The sequence below is a fragment of the Anabrus simplex genome, chromosome 1 (assembly GCF_040414725.1).
Source record: "Anabrus simplex isolate iqAnaSimp1 chromosome 1, ASM4041472v1, whole genome shotgun sequence".
NCBI classification, from domain to species: domain Eukaryota; kingdom Metazoa; phylum Arthropoda; class Insecta; order Orthoptera; family Tettigoniidae; genus Anabrus; species Anabrus simplex.
In genome coordinates, this window is record NC_090265.1 from 1179294517 (window position 1) to 1179315548 (window position 21032).

The 21032-nt window shown below is 42.2% G+C and overlaps 1 protein-coding gene across 8 annotated transcripts in view; it reads left to right on the plus strand.

Annotated features, from left to right (window-relative positions):
- Grip (Glutamate receptor interacting protein) overlaps positions 1 to 21032 on the plus strand; it is a 475280-nt gene that overhangs the window by 236879 nt on the left and 217369 nt on the right. For 5 of the 8 annotated variants that reach the window (XM_068225440.1, XM_067137513.2, XM_067137512.2 and 2 more), the window contains exon 2: positions 16197 to 16524. The exons of the other annotated variants lie outside the window; for them this stretch is intronic. In XM_068225440.1, coding sequence (XP_068081541.1) covers positions 16362 to 16524 — 163 coding nt within the window. In that variant the 5' untranslated portion in view covers positions 16197 to 16361. The remainder of the gene's footprint in view (positions 1 to 16196; positions 16525 to 21032) is intronic. 8 annotated transcript variants of the gene reach the window in all.

Sequence of the window (21032 nt, forward strand, 5' to 3'; positions counted from 1 at the left end):
GACCAACGACGTACATGTTATCCACCTTTAAACAATAACCAAACAAGTAGAGGAACAGCAGTCGCTGGAGCTCCCGGAAGAATGGCCTTTGTCAGGGTAGTGTCCTTGCCACTCTGTCATATACAGTACTCAGCCAGACGTCAAGCACTTTATGTATGTAGATGGCACGGCCGTAGCAGCGCAGGGACGCCAAAACGATCACTTCCCTTAAAGAACCTGCAGTTTACTGTGCGTTGAATGACCTCAAAACCAAATCCCAGTAAAACACAGTTGTGCTCAATTCATTACGAAGTAGAGAAGCCCGGATGAAACTGAAGGTTAGATGGAAACGAGAAGAACTTTGCACCGTATTTTGTCACAAAATAGACTAAGCTCAGGGTAAAGCGCGTGGTTCTGTTCGAAAAATCGGCGACACAAAAATCTCCAAATAAGTACTTTAAAGTATATGGACAGGAAATGCGGATTCATAGCTACTGAATTAAAACTCGGGTATATGGTTAGGATAGATTTATTCCACGAAAAACATGAAAATCGCTCATGCTAATCTAAAACAAAATGTAGATTTTTTGCTAGTTTCATTACACAGATAGGTCTTATGGCGACGATGGGATAGGAGAGGGCTAGGAGTGGGAATGGAGCGTCCGTGGCCTTAATTAAGGTACAGCCCCAGCATTTGCCTGGTGTGAAAATGGGAAACCACGAAAAACCATCTTCAGGGCTGCCGACAGTGGGGTTCGAACCCACTATCTCCCGAATACTGGATACTGGGCGCACTTAAGTGACTGCAGCTATTGAGTTCGGTAAAATGTAGATCGATTATAAATCAAAGTACAGTAAGTGCGACTCAAATCGGTCGTCAAAAGTGATCCGCACATGATCATATTACACATTTACAAATTATATAAGGAAAATGCGGGTATCGACCCGGAATTATATAAACAAACATTATTACATTGGAGTTTGATATCGTTACATAGATTTTTGGATATGATGTCTGCGCCGTTAAATCCATAAGTCAGTTGCCCGTAGGCTATTCTAAAACCGTCAATTAGTACTTGGTGTGACTAAATTATATATACACATTTCGAAATTGGGATACAAAGAAATATAACACTTGTTCAGGACTGTCCCTGGTTTTCCCTTCCAAAATATCACTGATTCTAATAATGGGTCCGTACCCATTGGCAAATGAATTTGGACAGAGCCAACTTCCCTTTAATCATCCAGCGAGCTGATATATCCCCTTATACAACGCTGGACAAATGTCACAAACAGACAACAAAACACAAATCAGAAAACATCACAAAAATACAAACACACATGTCACCTGTAAGAAAGAAATACACACACAAATACATATATATATAAATAAAATTGAGTCGTCGGGATTCAATCTCGACATATACAGGCTCTGACAGCCCATGTATCGAAACAGAGACGAGGTTGTTCTTCTTCCACATGGCCTGGACGGTCAGATGGATATCAACAGACACTTAAATAACCAAGGCAGGGATACAGTTCCAAGAGACCATCATCACCATCAACTGTTTACCCTCCAGGTTCGATTTTTCCCTCGGACTTAGCGAGGGATCCCACCTCTACCGCCTCAAGGGCAGTGTCCTGGAGCTTCGAACTCTTGGTCGGGGGATACAACTGGGGAGTATGACCAGTACCTCGCCCAGGCGGCCTCACCTGCTATGCTGAACAGGGGCCTTGGGGAGGGATGGGAAGATTGGATGGGGTAGGCAAGGAAGAGGGAAGGAAGCGGCCGTGGCCTTAAGTTAGGTACCATCCCGGCATTCGCCTGGAGGAGAAGTGGGAAACCACGGAAAACCACTTCCAGGATGGCTGAGGTGGGAATCGAACCCACCTCTACTCAGTTGACCTCCCGAGGCTGAGTGGACCCCGTTCCAGCCCTCGTACCACTTTTCAAATTTCGTGGCAGAGCCGGGAATCGAACCCGGGCCTCCGGGGGTGGCAGCTAATCACGCTAACCACTACACCACAGAGGCGGCTCCAAGAGACCAACGGGTCGCAAATACTTTCACTGAAAGGGGAGCGTACGGCACAAAGCTGACTGCAAGCCACATCGCTTGGGACATAACAGACTGTCGGGCTGAAGGCCGATTCTCTCCATTGGAACACGACATAAATATTCTCTCGCCCTCTCTAGGCGCAGCCAGTACAAATTCAAGGAAACCTCAAGCTTGCACATTATCACAATTAATTTACGTGTTCCCAATAAACATCACGGCTTAAACTGCCCTTTCTCATATACATTTAGCTCCATTTATGTAATATGGCATTTCAAGTCTTTCACATATTCATTTCACCTCATTAACCTAACACATCCTCTCAAGCCTTTCACTTTCACCCCATTAACATAACACGGCCTCTCAAGCCTTTCACTTTACATATCACCAGTTCATAACCCTCGCGTTCCGGAACTCGCTTGCCCCGAAATTCTCAACGGTGAAATGAAATATATCACATCATCTCGTCACAGCTGAAAGGTACATGGGGCATGCAAAGAATGACATCCTATTCTACTGGCTGTCACTAATCTGTTATAAAATTAATCCACACAACGCTGTCGGCGTACAGCCTACATAATAATGCACAGACTTTGCCCAACAACTCTATCTGAATATAATCACACACTGGCATAAACCACACTAATAAAAACAGAATTGAAATATAAAACACACACCTAACTATCTAACCTACCTTTCTCTCTTGTTCCCAACTGAATTAATTATATACAAAGAACACAGGGCTAATACATGCATCACAACCCTGAACGCATTTACTGTTATTTCAAAAATTAACAAAACAAGTGCCTACTGGCTGACATTTAATTAACACTTAAATTACTTGAAAAACCAATATTAGTTCGACTTCCACTATACACATGCTAAAAATAAAGACTTAGGACTTAACTTTGCAGGCACCTCTCCATCGGCGACGAATTACACGACCACTTCTGTCATGTTCGCCTTTAGCACATTACAACCGCATAGATCACGGGCTGAATGGTCGTCCAGTCGACTCCTGATGCTGCCATGGCTGTCTTCCTTCTCCTCCTGGAATCGTCTACAGTAATACTGGATATTAGGACTTCTTCTTCACCGCTTGGCATGAACGTACACACGATTATGACCCTAGTTAGATTGCGATTTGCTACAATCTACGCTCATATAAATTAGTCCCGATATGCGTGCAACTGGATTAAGGAATCAGGCCCGGTCAAAATCTGTCTTTCTCAGCGGTACTTTATTTATGTGGAGCGCACACGTTACGTCGCGACTTACGGACGCGTATTCAAAGTTAGTGCTGGTGAGCTGTTTTACAGTTAATGAGCGCTAGTCTATCAAGCTCATAATTTAAATTTAATTGGATAAATTACAAACTACGCCAGGCCGCACTTGGCGTCTCATTACTGTTAATAATTTCAGATAAAAGACACTATGTCTGAATTTTGCAAGTCTCAAACGATAATAAATGTATAGGTCTTCGTGACGCACAAAGCGTACACGACGATCAACTGGCACGTACAAATGTCACGACTGAAATATAACGATTGACTGAGGAACGAAAGAGAGCGCTTCCCCCTCCACATGGGGTTATATAGGCAAGCCATAACGCCACTGCCGAGGTGGTTCTCCAACAAACATTGCCGCTGGCTATGTAACGGCCAACGAGAGTGCAATGGTCTATGTAACGGCCAACGAGAGTTCAGTGGTCTAGGCCAGGGCCTCTCAAACGCCAAAAATCTCACGCGTTCAAACTGAGGCGCAGAGGTCCTGTGCACAGTGTGTCGGTCCCACTCGGCTCGGCTCGGACCAGCGCGTCGTCTCGGGGTGACTCGGCTAAGCTCGGCTCAACTCGGCTCGGATATAAAGCGCCACGGAGCAAGTGAGGAAGAGGGAGACAGGCGGAGCCAGCAAGACAGGCGTGAGAAAAGAGAGAGACAGCGCTATTGCTCCTAATCGAGGAGTGGGGGTCTGCACTCTGGTCAACCAAGCGAAGTCATCTTTTGCACCGTGCACAGACAATTTACTGGTGCAAGGACCCTGAGAGGCCCTGCTCTAGGCTATAACTTCGCACTTCTATTATAAGTGCACAATTAGTCATTATTATGGTTTCCTGGCTTGTGATAATTCTGTTCTCAGTTTCGTATGAACTCGGATCTGTGGATTCTAGCTGAGTGGCGGATATATTGATTAAAATTCATGTGATACCAGTTTTGGAATAACGAAGTTTGCCAACCTGTTACAACTGTTAGGTGGTTTCCCATGTTCAAATATTATCCCATCCAGCTCGCGGCAGCTGGACTACCGGTGACAGTGGGGGTGTGCTTGACTGAGTTCCCGGCCAACGGCTCGATTTGAATTCAAAGAATCCGTTTCTACTGGAATAATACGGGGTTCTCGTGAGCTATGTCACGGCCCTCCAGGCTTCCTGACTTTGTCCCTTGCGATCCACAGATGTATTAACATAAATTTTGCCACAGTATTCTTATTAGCATATTGAGCCATATAGTGATATGGTTCAACTTGAACACTGTAACATACCGAGCAAGGAATAACATTACTCGGAAACTAGTAGGCACATCATGGGGTGCCCAACTCCATGTTCTCCGCTCAGCAGCACAGTACGCAGCACCTCTTTGGAGTAATTCTGCTCATGCAAAGCAAGTGGATGCTCCTTGAATAAGGCGGTATTCATCATTACCGGGTGTTTAAGAACCATACCCCATTATAAAAATATACCCTTTTATAGGAATAGCACCGCTTCGAATAAGAAGCCGAATTGGAACGCCTGAACCAGATATCTAACTCACTGCATCTCCTGTTTCGGACACTGGATGAAACTAACCAGGCTGAAGTCAAGGAAAATATTCGAACAGTCGACACAACCAGTGATTGTTTCGCCTGGAAATTGTCGGTTATAACTATGGAGAAAAGTTTCACATCCGCTGATGAAACTGAGAGAGGAACGTGCTCCTGGTTTCAAACTACACTTTGCTACCTGTACACTGAGCACCGGCGTATCGATGTGTTGAATGAACCTTGATAAGTGGCACTATATCGCTTTTCACGAGAGTTCAACAAATAGTAAACAAATAGGCGAGGCACCTTGCCTTTTCACGTGGACATAGACGTAGTTGATTGGAGAGGCAACCGTTGCACTCACTCGACTGTATGCGAACTCGAAGAAAAGTAGTACGCCGCATTAATTTTATTTTAGTTTATTACATTTAGAGAGTTTGGAAGAGTACATATCAAATTAAAATACGGTTGTCATATATACCGGTATATATATGTTTTTTATAAAATAGTGATTAAATAACGAAAAATGAAGGCATAAGACGTGGCGTAATACAGGAAGTCTTCTCGTAGTGAGGGAAAGTCCCAAGCGGTACAGCGCGGAGAAAAGGTGTTGCATTTTGCAGCAGCTGTCAGTGTCAGTATTCATGGTGAGAGAAATGGAGCAAGAGGTAGGACCATCGCGTGTAGTGAAGCACAAAAGAGGAAAACCGCTCAGAAATGACTATAGGCAGTGCATCGTGAATGTGTTCAATAAACTAAGTGAAGAGAATTCAGTCGTTTATTCAGAAGTTCAGTTCTTCGCACTGTTGTCGTATGCGATGCGCAGCCCTGTACGTCCGAACACGAGACGTTGACGGGCTGGAGGTCGGTACTACACGCTCAGCGAATCACAACTCTTTCTTTGGCGGAGGCGTGGACATACCATGTTTACATCATGATTAAACTCTCGTGAAAAGGGTAGAAAATGACCAACTCTGCCAATGTGGATCGGTCCAAGATGAAGAACATCATATGATCTGTGGGAATGAAAATCCACAGCATGTTTCCAGTCATTCGACCAGGTCAGGAATGTAATGAATGAATCCCTCATCTAGCGGCGAGGATAGGAATTGTGCCGGCTGCCGAAGTCTGTCGCACTCCTCTGGGACAATGATTAATGACCGACAGATGAAATGAAATGATATTGGAGAGTGCTGCTGGAATGAATTACGACTGGGAAACCCGGAGTACCCAGAAAAACCTGCCCCGCCTCCGCTTTGTCCAGCACAAATCTCACATGCAGTGACCGGGATTTGAACCACAGAATCCAGCAGTAAGAGGCCGGCGCGCTAAGCCACGAGGCTCCCATCTGTGGAAATTTGAGTAATGATCTTCTTTCAGCTAACAGCAAAGCTCTAGGCCTATATGTTGCAGAATATTGGAAAGACACATTTTAATCGTGGTGTCATCCGGCTCCAGAGCTAAATGGTTAGCGTGTTGGTCTTTGCTCCAATGGTACCGAGTTCAATTCCCGGCCAGGCCTGGGATTTTACCTTTCATTAGTTAAATCCTATGGCTCGAGGACTGGGTTTTTGTGCCGTTTTCAGTATTATAATTCATATTAGGTAGGGTCCTATCCTCATAGACACGCAGGTCGCCTGTACAGCGTCAACACGAAAGACCTGCACTAGGCCTCTCCGGAGGCCACGTTCCATCATTATTATCGTTATCGTGATGTCGGACACAAACATGTAATGCAATTTATTTCCACTCACATTAATTTACCTGAACATTTTTATAAACAATTATTTGCTTTGAGAATTGAACTTGTGCTTCATTTCATAACACTCGGAGACAACATTGAAGGAGACTGAAGGAGGATCCTGGAACAACCGCTACAATATGCGACCACTGGAAAAAGATCTATTGGACGTCCAATGAAAAGATAAACATGATAGGAATGATATTTCAGGAGAATTTACACGCACAGGAAAATCTATATTTATCAGCTAATACATTTCTTTTATCACCCCAAGGTGGGAGGGGAGGGAATGGATGGGGGGTGGGGTGAGTGCCGTACTGATCGTGAAATGTGAAAGGTGATGAAAGACTCTCTAACAGTAATATCAGGAAGAACAAGAACTGATGAAGGAAAAGTGGAAGCTGAAGCCCATGGTTGTCACACATGGCGGGACCGGATGTATAGCAGTAATCATTTAAGACTAACTTCCTAATAAGGTTGACTCCCTTAGTACTGTTCTCTCGGCAATAGTAATTTCATAACAGGAAGCATTTAGAGATGTATCCTATACCAATGTCAATAATATAATGTTTGGATCGAAAGTAAGATCAGTCTGAAATCCAACTACATATAGGCTTCCTCGGTATTCAAGACACACAGGTCTGAGTGGCCCAGGTAGTAGATTGCTGGCTTTCTGAGCCTAGGTTGACGGGTTAACTCATTCCGGTGGCACTGAAGAGGGCTCATACACACCAACCTAGTGTCGATAGATTTAGTAGCATGTAAAAGAACTTCCAGGACTAAATTCCGGCACGTCGATGTCTCTAAAAATAGTAAAAGTAGTTAGTGGGGCCGGCCCGCTAGTGTAGGGCTAGCGTGCCTGCCTCTTGCCCGAAGGCCCCGGGTTCGATTCCCGGCCAGGTAAGGGATTTTTACCTGGATCTGAGGGCTGGTTCGAAGTTCAATCAGCCTACGTGATTACAATTGAGGAGCTATCTGACTGTGAGATAGCGGCCCCGGTCTAGAAAGCCAAGAATAACGGCCGAGAGGATTCGTCGTGCTGACCACAAGACACCTCGTAATCTGCAGGCCTTCAGACTGAGCAGCGGTCGCTTCGTAGGCCAAGACCCTTCAGGGCTGTAGTACCATGGGGTTAGTTTAGTTAGTGGGACTTAAAAAAACAAATAACATTATTAATCAAAAAATATTCTCAGAAAGGAACTATAATTTAATTTTACCGATTGCGAATATTACATTAGTAACTAAACAACTTTTCAACACGTGCTCTACTACATGTAATTATTGTAGTGGATACATGGGTATTTGGGTACGGTGAGTATATCAATAAGGAGCATTTTCTCCCTATGAATGGTAAATATTTGTTGAGGAAATCTCTACATGTATCTCAAGCATTTCATAGAAGTCATGCACCATCTAACAGCAGCCAACGTTATGTGGTAATATGACGTATTTCAATTTTCTGGCTCTCCAGCTAAGCGTATCAACTGTATTTCACTTAACGTTTCTTTCTCAACACAATTTCAATCTTATTCTATATAAACATTACTTCCTGTCATGAGAACCAAATTGGATTTATCTTTAGATATTACGCGATCACTAACTGATGGGAGTCGTGCCAATTCGCCAGCTGTCTCTAGTATTACTGATGCTCATTAAGCTTTTCTGACCAAAGTACTCACAGGGTAGAAGTGGAATGACTCAAATATATATTATTTAATGCAGCTATTTTGCAGCCTTGAGGGTGGGTGGTGCCTAGATTACACGTATTTACTCGGCTTTTGGAAAACCTGAATATTTCATGAATGGTAATGATCGTAAGTTAAGCAAACAAAGTTTGGCTTAAGGAGAATTTCTCGTTGCTTAAATACAAAAATTTGAATTCCACTAAATTCAACCTAGCTTAATGTTATAAAGGACTGAGCTTTTCCCGTTAAAACAACAATCACCACGCCATCATTTGATTGAGTGTCAAACAGTCCTGTTTTGACCGTCGCTACCACGGGAGTCCTACTTGCTGCCACGTTGCTATGCAGGGCACTATAGATACAGATAATGAGGTGAGGCTTTTTTTTTTTTTCGACCCAGAGAGATGCCCTGCCGAGGTCTTCACCGATGAGACGTGAAATTAAGAACTGAGGGACTGGTTATTTGGTTGGGGCCCAGTGTGAAGACCTGAACACCTATGGCGCCTTACACCACAGCTCACGAAGAGGAATAATGAGGACCTCTGTTCATTAAATTCATCATTGCTATGAGTGATATTAACTTTATGAAATTATTATTAATAATGTTGTTGGCTTTACGTCCCACTAACTACTTTTTTCCGTTTTCAGAGACGCCAAAGTGCCAGAATTTGGTCCCGTATGAGTTCTTTAACATGCCGGTAAATCTACCGACAAAAGGCTGCCGTATTTGGGTACCTTCAAATATCACTGGAACTGAGCCGGGCTCGAACCAACCAACTCGGACTCAGAAGGCCAGTACTTCTACCATCTGACACAAATCAGCCGACAATTTTATGAAAATATTGTTTTCAAATCTTATCTTGTTCTCTAGTATGCAGTCTCACAACCTCTCACTTTCTGTAGCAGTTGGTTTATTTGGCTATGCTATTTTTTTTCTTTAACGTCGCACCGACACAGATATATCTTATGGCGACGATGGGATAGGAAAGGTCTATGAAGAGGAAGGAAGCGGCCGTGGCCTTAATTAAGGTACAGCCCCGGCATTTGCCTGGTGTGAAAATGGGAAACTACGGAAAATCATCTTCAGGGCTGCCGACAGTGGGACTCGAACCCCCGATTACTGGATACTGGCCGCACTTAAGCGACTGCAGCTATCGAACTCGGTGGTTTATTTGGGAACTAGATCTAATCGTAAGCTCGGTGTATTTATATGTGAAAAATCTTCCTTCCTTTGTATTGTAAGAACTTACTGGGAAAAGGGACCTTTCCATAGAGCTCGTACGAATGTTGCAGCGGCAGCTCAATAAAGCACTATAATTTACTCACTCATACTCAGAATAATATGTAATTTCACTACATAATAAGCTTTATTTTAAATAGTTCCTGCACTGAAAAATGGGATGCAAGTTTTAACCAGTGTTTTATGTTTCATCTGAATATTGAATGGTAGTTCTCTTAGGGCCGCCTGGGTGTGATACTCCTGGTCCTCCTTTCCAGTTGTATTCGCGATCCAAAGTCTCACTGCCCTAAGGCGGTAGAGGTGGGGTCCCTCGCTGAGTCACAGGGAAAAGCCAACCCTGGAGGGTAAACGTATTAAGAATGTAGTAGTTCTCGTACGTCGGAGCCCAGTTTATGAATACATTACGCAACAAGCCTATAATGGAAATAATGAAGACACGAGTATGTTTATAAAACCGAGCCTCCGTGGCTCAGACGGCACCGCGTCGGCCTCTCACCACTGGATACCGTGGTTCAAATTGCGGTCGCTCCATGTGAGATTTGTGCTGGACAAAGCGGAGGCGGGACAGGTTTTTCTCCGGGTACTCCGGTTTTCCCTGTCATCTTTCATTCCAGCAACACTCTCCATTCTCATTTCATAGCATTTATCAGTCACTAATATATCACTTTGGAAGTGGCGACCCCATCCTACTAATAGCCTATATACGGTTCAAGCATTTATCAGTCACTAATATATCACTTTGGAAGTGGCGACCTCATCCTCCTAATAGCCTATATATGGTTCATTCATTACATCCCTGACCCGGTCAAAGAGTGGAAAACAGGTTGTAGGTTTTCATTCATTCATATGTTTATAAAACTAGCGAAGCGAGTTTTATACTTTCAATACGAGTGTTTTAATTACCATTATAGGCCAGTTGGATACGAATGTTTATGCTCGACGATAATTATAACTATGTTTCTTAAATCTCTGTCGAGATGTCGCTTGACAGTTGAGTTTACTGAATAAAGCACAGAGCGCATGCGCTGGGTTATTGATTTTTCGTGAGTGGATCAGAGACCTTGGCTATGTCATATGTTTTCAAAAGCTTTGACAGAAGGTTATCATAACCCAACTTTATTTCAAATACAAATTGTTTATTGTACAGTAGGGAACATGCATAATTTTCAAAACTTTTTTTTTTTTTTTTTTTTTTAAGTACACCAATGAAATGGTACGTAAACGTATTACAGTGTGGTAAGTTGCCTTGTTTTCTACCATTTAAAAAATGCTCAAAAGTGCTTCTCAGCAAGGCGAGTGAAACGGCCTCTGACGTAAGCGGCGCGCTGTGACGTCACGATCCAGTACCGCATGCAGCTCTACCAGCCATTGTGCATCAGCCGTTACTAAAAGCCGATTGTTTATTATTCGTGATCGCGAATAACTTCAAAATGACAGAAGAAAGGTTCAAAACAGCACAGTCAGACAATCTATCATGTGTAGATGTCATGATTCTTGAAAAATAGTGACTTTTGTGGCCGCAGAAATTCGTGGATAAAAAGCAAGTTTGTAAGTGGCATCTTTTATATACGTGCAGTGTACTGCAACTCATAGTATTATGATAACGACGAACCTGGATAGAAATCACATCACTTTCAATATTTCCTTCCAGACTGATTCCCATATTAAAGAATAACATTACATTTTCGGGCTTTCAGCATTAGTAAAGTAAGAAATCGGATTTCAGCACTAACATAAACATATTGGTAGCATTATAGTACTAGTCCGCCTCTGTGGTGTAGTGGGTCATGTGATTAACTGCCACCCCCGGAGACCCGGTTTCGATTCCCGGCTCTGCCATGTAAGTTGAAAACAAATAGTACGAGGGCTGGATCGGTGTCTACTCAGCCTCGGGAGGTCAACTGAGTAGAGGGGTTTCGAATCCCACCTCAGCCATCCTCGAAGTGGTTTCTCGTATTTTCCCACTTCTCCTCCAGGCACCTAAGGCCACGACCGTTTCCTTCCCTCTTCCTTGTCTATCCCTTCCGATCTTCCCATCCTCCAACAAGGTCCCTGTTGAGCATAGCAGGTGAGGCCGCCTGGGCGAGGTAATGACCCTCCTCACCAGTTGTATCATCATACCCAAAGTCTCACGCTCCAGGACACTGCCTTTGAAGCGGTAGAGGTGAAATCCCTTGTTGAGTGCGAGGGAAAAACCAGACCTGAAGGATAAACTGATTAAGAAAGAAAGAAAGAAAGGAGGAAAGAAAGAAAGATAGATCATAGTACTATAGGTCTATAATCTATCATTCCCGAAAAAATATATATTTATGGTTGGGGCAACTGTCCTACCCACTTCCGGGCCCATGAGAGAGAAACATTAAATATCTTGGTGGAGGGAAAAAAGTTAAACGATAAAGATATGGATAAATATGACTTCATCTAGTTTTCACAAGTCGGGGTGAGTGGTTCAGACGGTTGAGGTGCTGGCCTTCTGGCCCCAACTTGGCAGGTCCGATCCTGGTTCAGTCTGGTGGTAGTTGAAGGTGCTCAAATACGTCAGCCTCGTGTCGGTAGATTTACTGGCACGTAAAAGAACTCCTGCAGGACTGAATTCCTGCACATCGGTGTCTCCGAAAACCGTAGAAGTAGTTAGCGGGCGTAATGCCAATAACATTAATTACATTTGGCTTTTAACAAGCTGAGCATATCTCGCAAAAAAGTGTCTTGGTGACATTTTAGTCGTTCAATACAGGAATGTCTTTGGGTACCGTGACTTTTTTTGCTATTTGCTTTGCATCGCACAGTCACAGATAGGTCTTATGGTGACGATGGGACAGGAAAGGCCTAGGAATGGGAAGGAAGCGGCCGTGGCCTTAATTAAGGTACAGCCCCAGCATTTTCCTGGTGTGAAAATGGGAAACTACGGAAAACCATCTTCAGGGCTGCCGACAGTGGGGTTCGAACCCACTATCTCCCGGATGCGAGCTCACAGCTGCGTGCTCCTAACCGCACGGCCAACTCGCCCGGTATTTTTATCCTTCGGTTTATTGACTTGGCTTGTATACCCTAAAACTTAGACTAAGTTGGATAATATTTTAAACACCAACATCACTATTTTCACCTGTGTGCAATTATGTTATTTATTTCACTAATGTTATAATAATTATTATAATCGAGCAACAGACAAGCATTGGTTTTGTGTAGAGATATATATTTGTTAAATTCACGTTGTTTTCTTTCATGACGTACGCGCCTATTTTTTGTTATATTATAGAGTATTTAGCTATAGCCTAAATTTCTTTACAAATGTAAGCTCTTCAATAAAGACATAAACAACTGTCGCATGCCAAGATAAATTGGTATAATTAGAGCTGTCAATATGGTTCATAACCCCTTTGGTTTATTACCTGGACATGGATCACCCAAAACATAGGTTAGGTTTGGAGAATACTTTAATAATCAGCATTAATTAATGCACTGTTTATTACTTTCATATTCCAAGATGTAAATGAAGCATTTAACTAAAGCATCATACACTAAATTTCAAAGTGTTACCACTAGAACAGCTGACATGGAAAAGCGATTAAAAATTCAAACAAATTCAACTTACGTTAAAATGATCTTTAAAAAAATAAACTGTAGACTTTTCCGATATATCACCAGCATTTCTCCGGCTCGCCAAAATCCATTTCTCCCTAGTTTTAGCGTCTTTGGAACATTTATAAACAATTTGTTTGGGATGGTATGCGATGTGCTATTGCTCATCAGAACTATACACCATTTATAAGTTTTCTGCCTCACTGCCTGCGCAGGATTCATTTTAAGTCTAAAATATACCACTCAGATTATTATCCAATGTATTAACTTCGAATTTACCCAAACCAGACACTAATATAAAGTAGAAATACGCTAAGTGTATCCTGCTTCTCACAGCACACTATGTGTTATTTCGTCTGCTAATTCAGTCAACCTGTACGATGACGTCAGACCAATGAGATCGCGTACTTGCGTGACGTGACATTTCTGTAGATTTTTATCATGTTTGGAGTTATTATTTGTACATTCTGATCACATTTTTGAATTCTGCGTGAAATTTTGAATCAGATTAGCATATTTATAATTAAAACCCCGGATCATGCATGTTCCCTGTTGGAGAAATGAATTTGCGGGAATGTACCGTGCGGTTGTGAAATATTGGAAGTAGAAGGTGCACTGATGTTAATATGTGTGTCCGACATGTTTGATTTTGGAAACAAGTGCTAAGCTAGTACGTTGAGCGCAGGTGCGATGCTATCTTTACTTAATTGGTCAAATAGTTTATCATAATGAAAATCTGAGCTCTGATTGGTGGAAAACCTGTATCATAGTGAAACTTGAACTATGAGCCTCATTAAGATTCAGTTTTGTGGCATATAATATTTATATTTCGGCATCAACGAGCATAAAGTTTTAATTGAACTATAGAATTGCTTGAACACGTATTTGTAACCCCTAACGAGGTACAACGACTTGGTTAAGTGACCTAGATTTTATCGGTAGAATACCTGACAGAAGGAATTGAGAACGAATGGACATACCAAACGCCAGTGTATATATGTATGTATGTATGTATGTATGTATGTATGTATGTATGTACGTATGTATGTATGTATGTATGTATGTATGTATGTATGTATGTATGTATTGTGTTTATTTCCGAACTCTCCTTTACTCACGACTATCATCCGAACTGTAGGTCAAAAGGAGTGTATCTTGAATATTGCAGTTCACCGAGCTCGATAGCTGCAGTCGCTTAAGTGCGGCCAGTGTCCAGTAATCGGGAGATTGTGAGTTCGAGCCCCACTGTCGGCAGCCGTGAAGATGGTTTTCCGTAGTTTCCCATTTTCACACCAGGCAAATGCCGGGGGTGTACCTTAATGAAGGCCACGGCCGCTTCCTTCCACTTCCTAGGCCTTTCCTATCACATCGTCGTCATAAGACATATCTGTGTCGGTGCGACGTAAAGCAAATAGCAAATAAATAAATAAATAAATAAATAAATAAATAAATAAATAAATATTGCAGTTCACCGAGCTCGATAGCTGCAGTCGCTTAAGTGCGGCCAGTATCCAGTAATCGGGAGATCGTGGGTTCGAGCCCCACTGTCGGCAGCCCTGAAGATGGTTTTCCGTGGTTTCCCATTTCCACACCAGGCAAATGCCGGGGCTGTACCTTAATTAAGGCCACGGCCGCATCCTTCCACTTCCTAGGCATTTCCCATCCCGTCGTCGCCATAAGACCTATCTGTGTCGGTGCGACGTAAAGCAAATAGCAAAAAAAAAATAATATATATATATTGCAGTTCAATCGCTTGTGTTTGGAAAATCAATGTCTACTCATTTCCTCTTCCGACTAGAGTAGAAACGTTCCATGCCTGCAGTGACATAGGTATTAATAGTACTAGTAACATTATTCCTTACACAGCCGGTCCTTGTGATGAATGTTGTGAAGGCTTCGCTCATTGGGTCGGTTAGCATACGCGCTTAAACGGGCTTAGCAGACTGATATGTGCCAGCAACGTCTCTTCAGTTATGTCTAGGCTATCTGTGACAAGCTGCTACTCATGATCACCAGGTTACGGGTTCGATCCCGACTACGCATTTTGAAAGGGGGTCAAATACTGACACTCCATGTAATTGTTGCTTCGTATGTTGTTCCTGATGGTGCATTCAACGTTATCCGGCAAAACTAAATCAGTTTATCCATAGGAACCGTAATGGAGAATTTCGCTTTTGTTGTTAGAGGGCAACGTAACTGGAACGTTGAAATTATTACACCAACTGCCTATAACGTGGTAGCTGAGGATATGATATTTTTTATGTGTGTATTTATTTATTTTTATTTATTTATTTATTTATTTATTTATTTATTTATTTATTTATTTATTTATTTATTTATTTATTTATTTATTTATTTATTTATTTATAACAGTTGAGGATTGATCTATTGAGGAGGATCCAATCAGCCTTCTGGCTCAACGTACATGATCGACCTGTCCTAAATGAAATAAGCCGTGCTGAGTGGCTCAGACGGTTGAGGCGCTGGCCTTCTGATAGTTTGGCAGGTTCGATCCTGACTCAGTGCGATGGTATTTGAAGGTGCTCAAATACGTCAGCCTCGTGTCGGTAGATTTACTGGCACGTAAAAGAACAATTGTGGGGACAATTCTGGCACCTCGGCGCCTCCGAAAACCGTCAAAAGTAGTTTGTGGGACGTAAAAACAACAGTAGTATTATTACTAAATGAAATAAATCAGTCCAAGCCGTTTACTCATCATCGCAGTGTCCGGCTCCATGGCCGAGTAGTCAGCTTCTTGACTTTCGCTCCTCGGGGCCTTGGATTCTACTCCCGGCCAGATCAAGGGATTTTAAACGGTTAATTCCATTAGCTCGGACACTGGGTGTTTGTGCCTTCCCCAGCATTCTTGCAACTCTCACACTATACACAATACTATCCCCCCACCACACAAACGCACAGTTCCCGTACACGGCAGATGACGGACGTTCTGCCTTACAAGAGTTGCACCAGGCCACAAATAGCCCCAAATTATTATTATTATTATTATTATTATTATTATTATTATTATTATTATTATTATTATTATTATTATTATCATCATCATCATCCCAGTAAGCTCAATGTAATAATTCAGTTGCATTCTTGCATTTGTTACGTAGAGACACAGCCATGAAGTGTGTGCGTGAGAAAAATGTAATTCTCGTTGTGACCATGTAATTGAATGAAGAGAGCTGTGTGTTAAGATGAGAAGAAGAGAATTTCGTGTGGCGAGTGACAGTTCAAGTTGACCAGAAGACTGGCGAGTGTCGTGACATGTGGCGATAATGACCATGTTCTCCTCACTGAAGCTGCCCAACCTTCGTGGCCGGGCCAAGAACTCTAACGCGGCTTCGCAGCAGGATCTTACGTCTTCGGCATCGCTCTCAGGAGGAGTGACGAGCAAACCGCCCCGCACTCCACTGCCAACACGCCGCCGGGGTAGCAAATGTAAGTCTGGATATCTACAGTAATATTATAGAGTTTGTGAGTTTGTTTGTATCTAGAGAGTAATCTCAGGAACCACTCAACCGATTTCAGAAACTCCTTCCCAATCACAAAACTTTTTTCTTCCAGATTATTATAGTATATACGGGATGTTGGGAGATGATTACACATAACCTTATGGGAGGTAGGGATGAATGCCCGCAGTTCGTTTTCTTTTTAACTTAGCGATTGATTTGGACGAGGGGGAGGAGTTTAAAGTAGAGTGCGATGTTTGTGAGGCAGATAGTAGCTTCCTATGTTCCTAGGCTTATACCAACCGCCGTACCATGCTTCAGGCAGCATGCATGCGTAAGTTGTATGAAAACGATCTACGTACCAGAAGCGAAAGTTTTCACACTGAAAAATATTGTAATGTATGTCAGCAAATACCTTTTTCACCATAAAATACTACCCGAGCTACAAACATCAAATTTTCAACATCATTTTGTTTTAATTTTTGAAACAGAACACGATTTTGACGTCATATATATCCAGGACCTTACTAATAACCAGCAGAAAAATTTTTTTACTCATCTCCTAAACATTCTGTATACAAAATTATGCTGGCTCATCAGGGAGTCAGAAAAGTGGAGCAAGTCGGAAAAACTGTGCATTCCAGACGCTTAAAAGTTAATGCACTACCTGAACTATCACTTCTATGGAAAGAAAGAAAGGGTTCTCTAAGTCAGAATTTAATATCCTTCAAAAAGTCAATGTACACTTTCTTCCTAACTCTAGTAGTTTCCCCAGAAAAATATATTTACTGTATCTGTTTTGGCGCATACTTTATCTGATAAAAACTCAAATTGGGAGCGCGCAGCTGTGAGCTTGCATCCGAGAGATAGTGGGCTCGAACCCAATTGTCGGCAGCCCATTCCTAGGCCTTTCCTATCCCATCGTTGCCATAAAACCTATCTGTCGGTGCGACGTAAAACAAAATAGCAAACAACTCAAATAATGGGGAAATTGTTAGTTGCATCAAAAAAGAAGTATTCCTGCAGGATGTAGAATCACACTTCAAAACAAAATCTATCCATATGAATTTTCTTCGGAACTTTCACAATTTGCTAGATAATTATTCCCTTGAGCGTTATAGGAGCATTTCGAGCATACGGCTCAAAGACTCGCACGTCGAGAATGGTACAGCTGAGTGGATTAGGGAGAAAATAGTTACTGATACCCGTGAGTTGTTCAAGTCCAACGATTTTTGTGAGAACCTAAGGTGTAAGTCGGTGGTGAGGCGGAAAATCGCAATGAAAGGAAATAATTTGCATATATTAAATTGTAGGATTTTTGCTATGTATCCATTCAGTCTTATGAAATTCGTTTGGTATATTTATCTATTCGAAGTCAACTTGGTGATTTTTAACTTTATCTTAATACAGCATATTAATCTTCGTATCCACAAGCAGGTTTCAATATAATTTCAAAATTTCTCATTGAAGTTTGGATGGCCAAAATATTTATGTAATATTTTCTCAAATACTACTGATGTCCCTTAAACTCATTGTAAAACGGCTCTGCATTTTAAACAAACTTGTCCATTACACTTTTTTGCTTACTTTTGAAAAATGGAGCAGACTCATGCTTTCTTCTGCAAGGGATTAGCTCCCATCAGTTCAGCGCTGAGTCTGCTGGTTGATATACTACCTGCAGTTTGCTCACATGCAGGCAAGGTAGTCACATGGCACAATGTTCGTCATCGTTCGCGTAACCTCGTGGCCGTTCGTTAGATAGCGGACGACAGTGTCATCAAGCCGCCATTCTGTGGAATACTTTTAGAGGTTACACTCGTATTCGAATAGTGCTGAATATAATTATTCAGATATGAATATAGCTGTGGACTGTAGTCCATCCTTCGACGCTGTGAGGGGTTCACTGATTCCAGCCATATCATAACCGTTATTGATCAATGAGAGTGCATTTCTCATCTATTTCCTTTTTCTGCCCAGGGAGGAGGCATGATAACCGAATGGTCTAGTTACTGGGTTCTCAATAAGGTGACGGTGGTTCGAATCCTAGCCAGTGATTGTGGGATCTTTTAAATTTAAATCCCTGTATGTTTCGGATACCACGTCAAACTGGAGGTCCTGTGACTATGATCACGTATTGTCACTTGAACATTATAAGCTTGTGTGCTTGCTTTTCTGCTTTAGTTTCTTGATTACCTCTCGTGACTCTGTTCCTGCCTCGTAAGGTCTATGTGATAACACCAAGTCGTCTTCTTATCCGAATACTTAACAAGTCCTGTTCCTCTGTTATAGTTTTAATAAATCGTCGCCTGTTATGATCAAGATTTTGGAAAGGAAATTTCATTCCTCCGTTATAACATTCATTCATTTACCATCGGTTCTTCGTTTTTTTTCTCCTTTTCAGCTAGACTTGAGCAAAAACCTAGGTTATACAATATTAAACCATGTTTCAACCACCTTGTAACATTATTTCACCCATCTATTGTCTAGGTTTTTATCGTAAATTTCTAACTTTTACTGGAAAACGCTCTATTTCCAAGGTTTTAAAATTTAAGAGTATTCCCCCTCTTCGTCTTCTTTCCTTAGGAAGAGGTCGGGGGTCGTGGAATTCCAGATGTTGTAAAGAAGAAAGGGCTGAATGGGAGGGTGGAGACAGGAGAGCGAACATAAACGACATGAGTGGTTAAGCTGAGTTGCGTAACTTAGCGTATGCAGCCCCACAGCGCCGAGGCGCGCACGCAACGCTCCTTTCGTTGTACATCAAAGTGTCATAGGACCACTTCTGTTGCAAATTTGGTCTATTTTCAGTATTTCTAGGTATTATTTCCCAAAATACAATATACAAAAAACGTGTAATTTTAAAAATTCACATCTTTGGAGTTTCTCAAAATTTCGGGTGGTTGCGGGAGGAATTTTTGGTGGGAAGATAAAAATTCGGATTCAGCGACCCAAAACCATAAAGTAACCCAATTTCTAGAACTACCATGATTTTTCCAGGTAAAAACCCCTCTGCCTGGACTAGTAAAGCCATGGCCACAGTCAGCCGAAGCTACTTGCTCGGTTAAATGTAAAGAGGAACAATAAAAAATTGTCGCATCCCGCTATGTTCGGCTTTCTACAGTCAGCTGGATGCGTTTTGCATCCCGTTCTCACTCAACACGGCTCTCTTCCAACACGGCAAGTTTAGCATTCATGAGCCAGCGAATCGGTGTGGCGTTTCGCCTAGGGCTGCTCAGAGATTGATACAGCAGTGGCGGGTGTCAGGAGACATTGGACGTTTACCAGGCACTGTTTTAAAGCGTGTTTTTACTAAGGAAAAGGCAACAGGTTAGTTGAAACTTCACAGTAGAACTCGTTCTTAAACTCGGCGAAACTCATGCAGTGACCTATTTTTCTGGATATCCTGGGCATATCAATCATGTTCTTCAGTTTAATTCATTTATCTATCCCCTGTGAATTAACACGTGGGATGTTTCCAGCAATGTGGTGGCTTTAGATCGCACATTTCTCCAGTAGCATTCTCCCTTTCCTATTATAACCAAAAAATAATTCACCTCCCACGTACAGTAGACACAGGCCACGAACTCAGTGAATATCCACTACAAACATATATCTGTTGGTTCAATTTATTGTTTCTGAGAAAAGTGTACCTGGGAGGAACGTACTGTATATACAGTAAAATACAATTCACTCTTTCTCTACTTTTTTTTGAGCGACTGTGGAAGTTTTCATTATAGTTACGAGGGTGAGTCAATAAATAAGTCGCAAAACTGAATTGAGGCAAAAATAATCAAAGTAGCTTTCTGACATTTATTTCACTTTTCCACATATTCACCCTGTACATTCAGCCACTTATTCCATCTCTTTACAAGCCCTTGAAAGCTAGCAGCAAAGACGTCCTTTGGTTGCTGTCGCAGCCAACGTGTAACCTCATAGATTACGGCATCATCTATATCAAAATGACGGCCACCCAAATGATTTTCTAGGGGCCCAAACAGATGAAAATCACTGGGGGCTAAGTGAGGACTGTACGGTGGATGTTCCAAGCGCTCCCCATCTCTGATGCTTTTCCTTCTATGGTTAAATTTTCCTTCCATGGTTAAACTTCTGGATCCAATTGAACACAGCTTTCCGTGAGCAACAGTTTTCACCATAGACGGGATGCATTTCGCGATGCACTTCTGTGGACAGTCTTTTGGCCCACAAAAAACGCACAACTGCACGCTGTTCTTCTCGTGTACAGTCATGCAACACATGTGCCATCGTGCACTAACAGCCCCTGACTGACTGAGTGCCTGCGAGATGTACGACAAGCATACATATGCTGGCATCTGCTGGCAAAACTTGCGCGCGTAATTTCAAATGGTATAAGGCACACACATGTTTGCGACTTATTTATTGACTCACCCTCGTAATATAGATCCCACTGCACACCTCATCTATCAACTTACATATCGAGTTTTGAGATATTTTGTTAAGCCGTTTTACTGTGATGTCGAC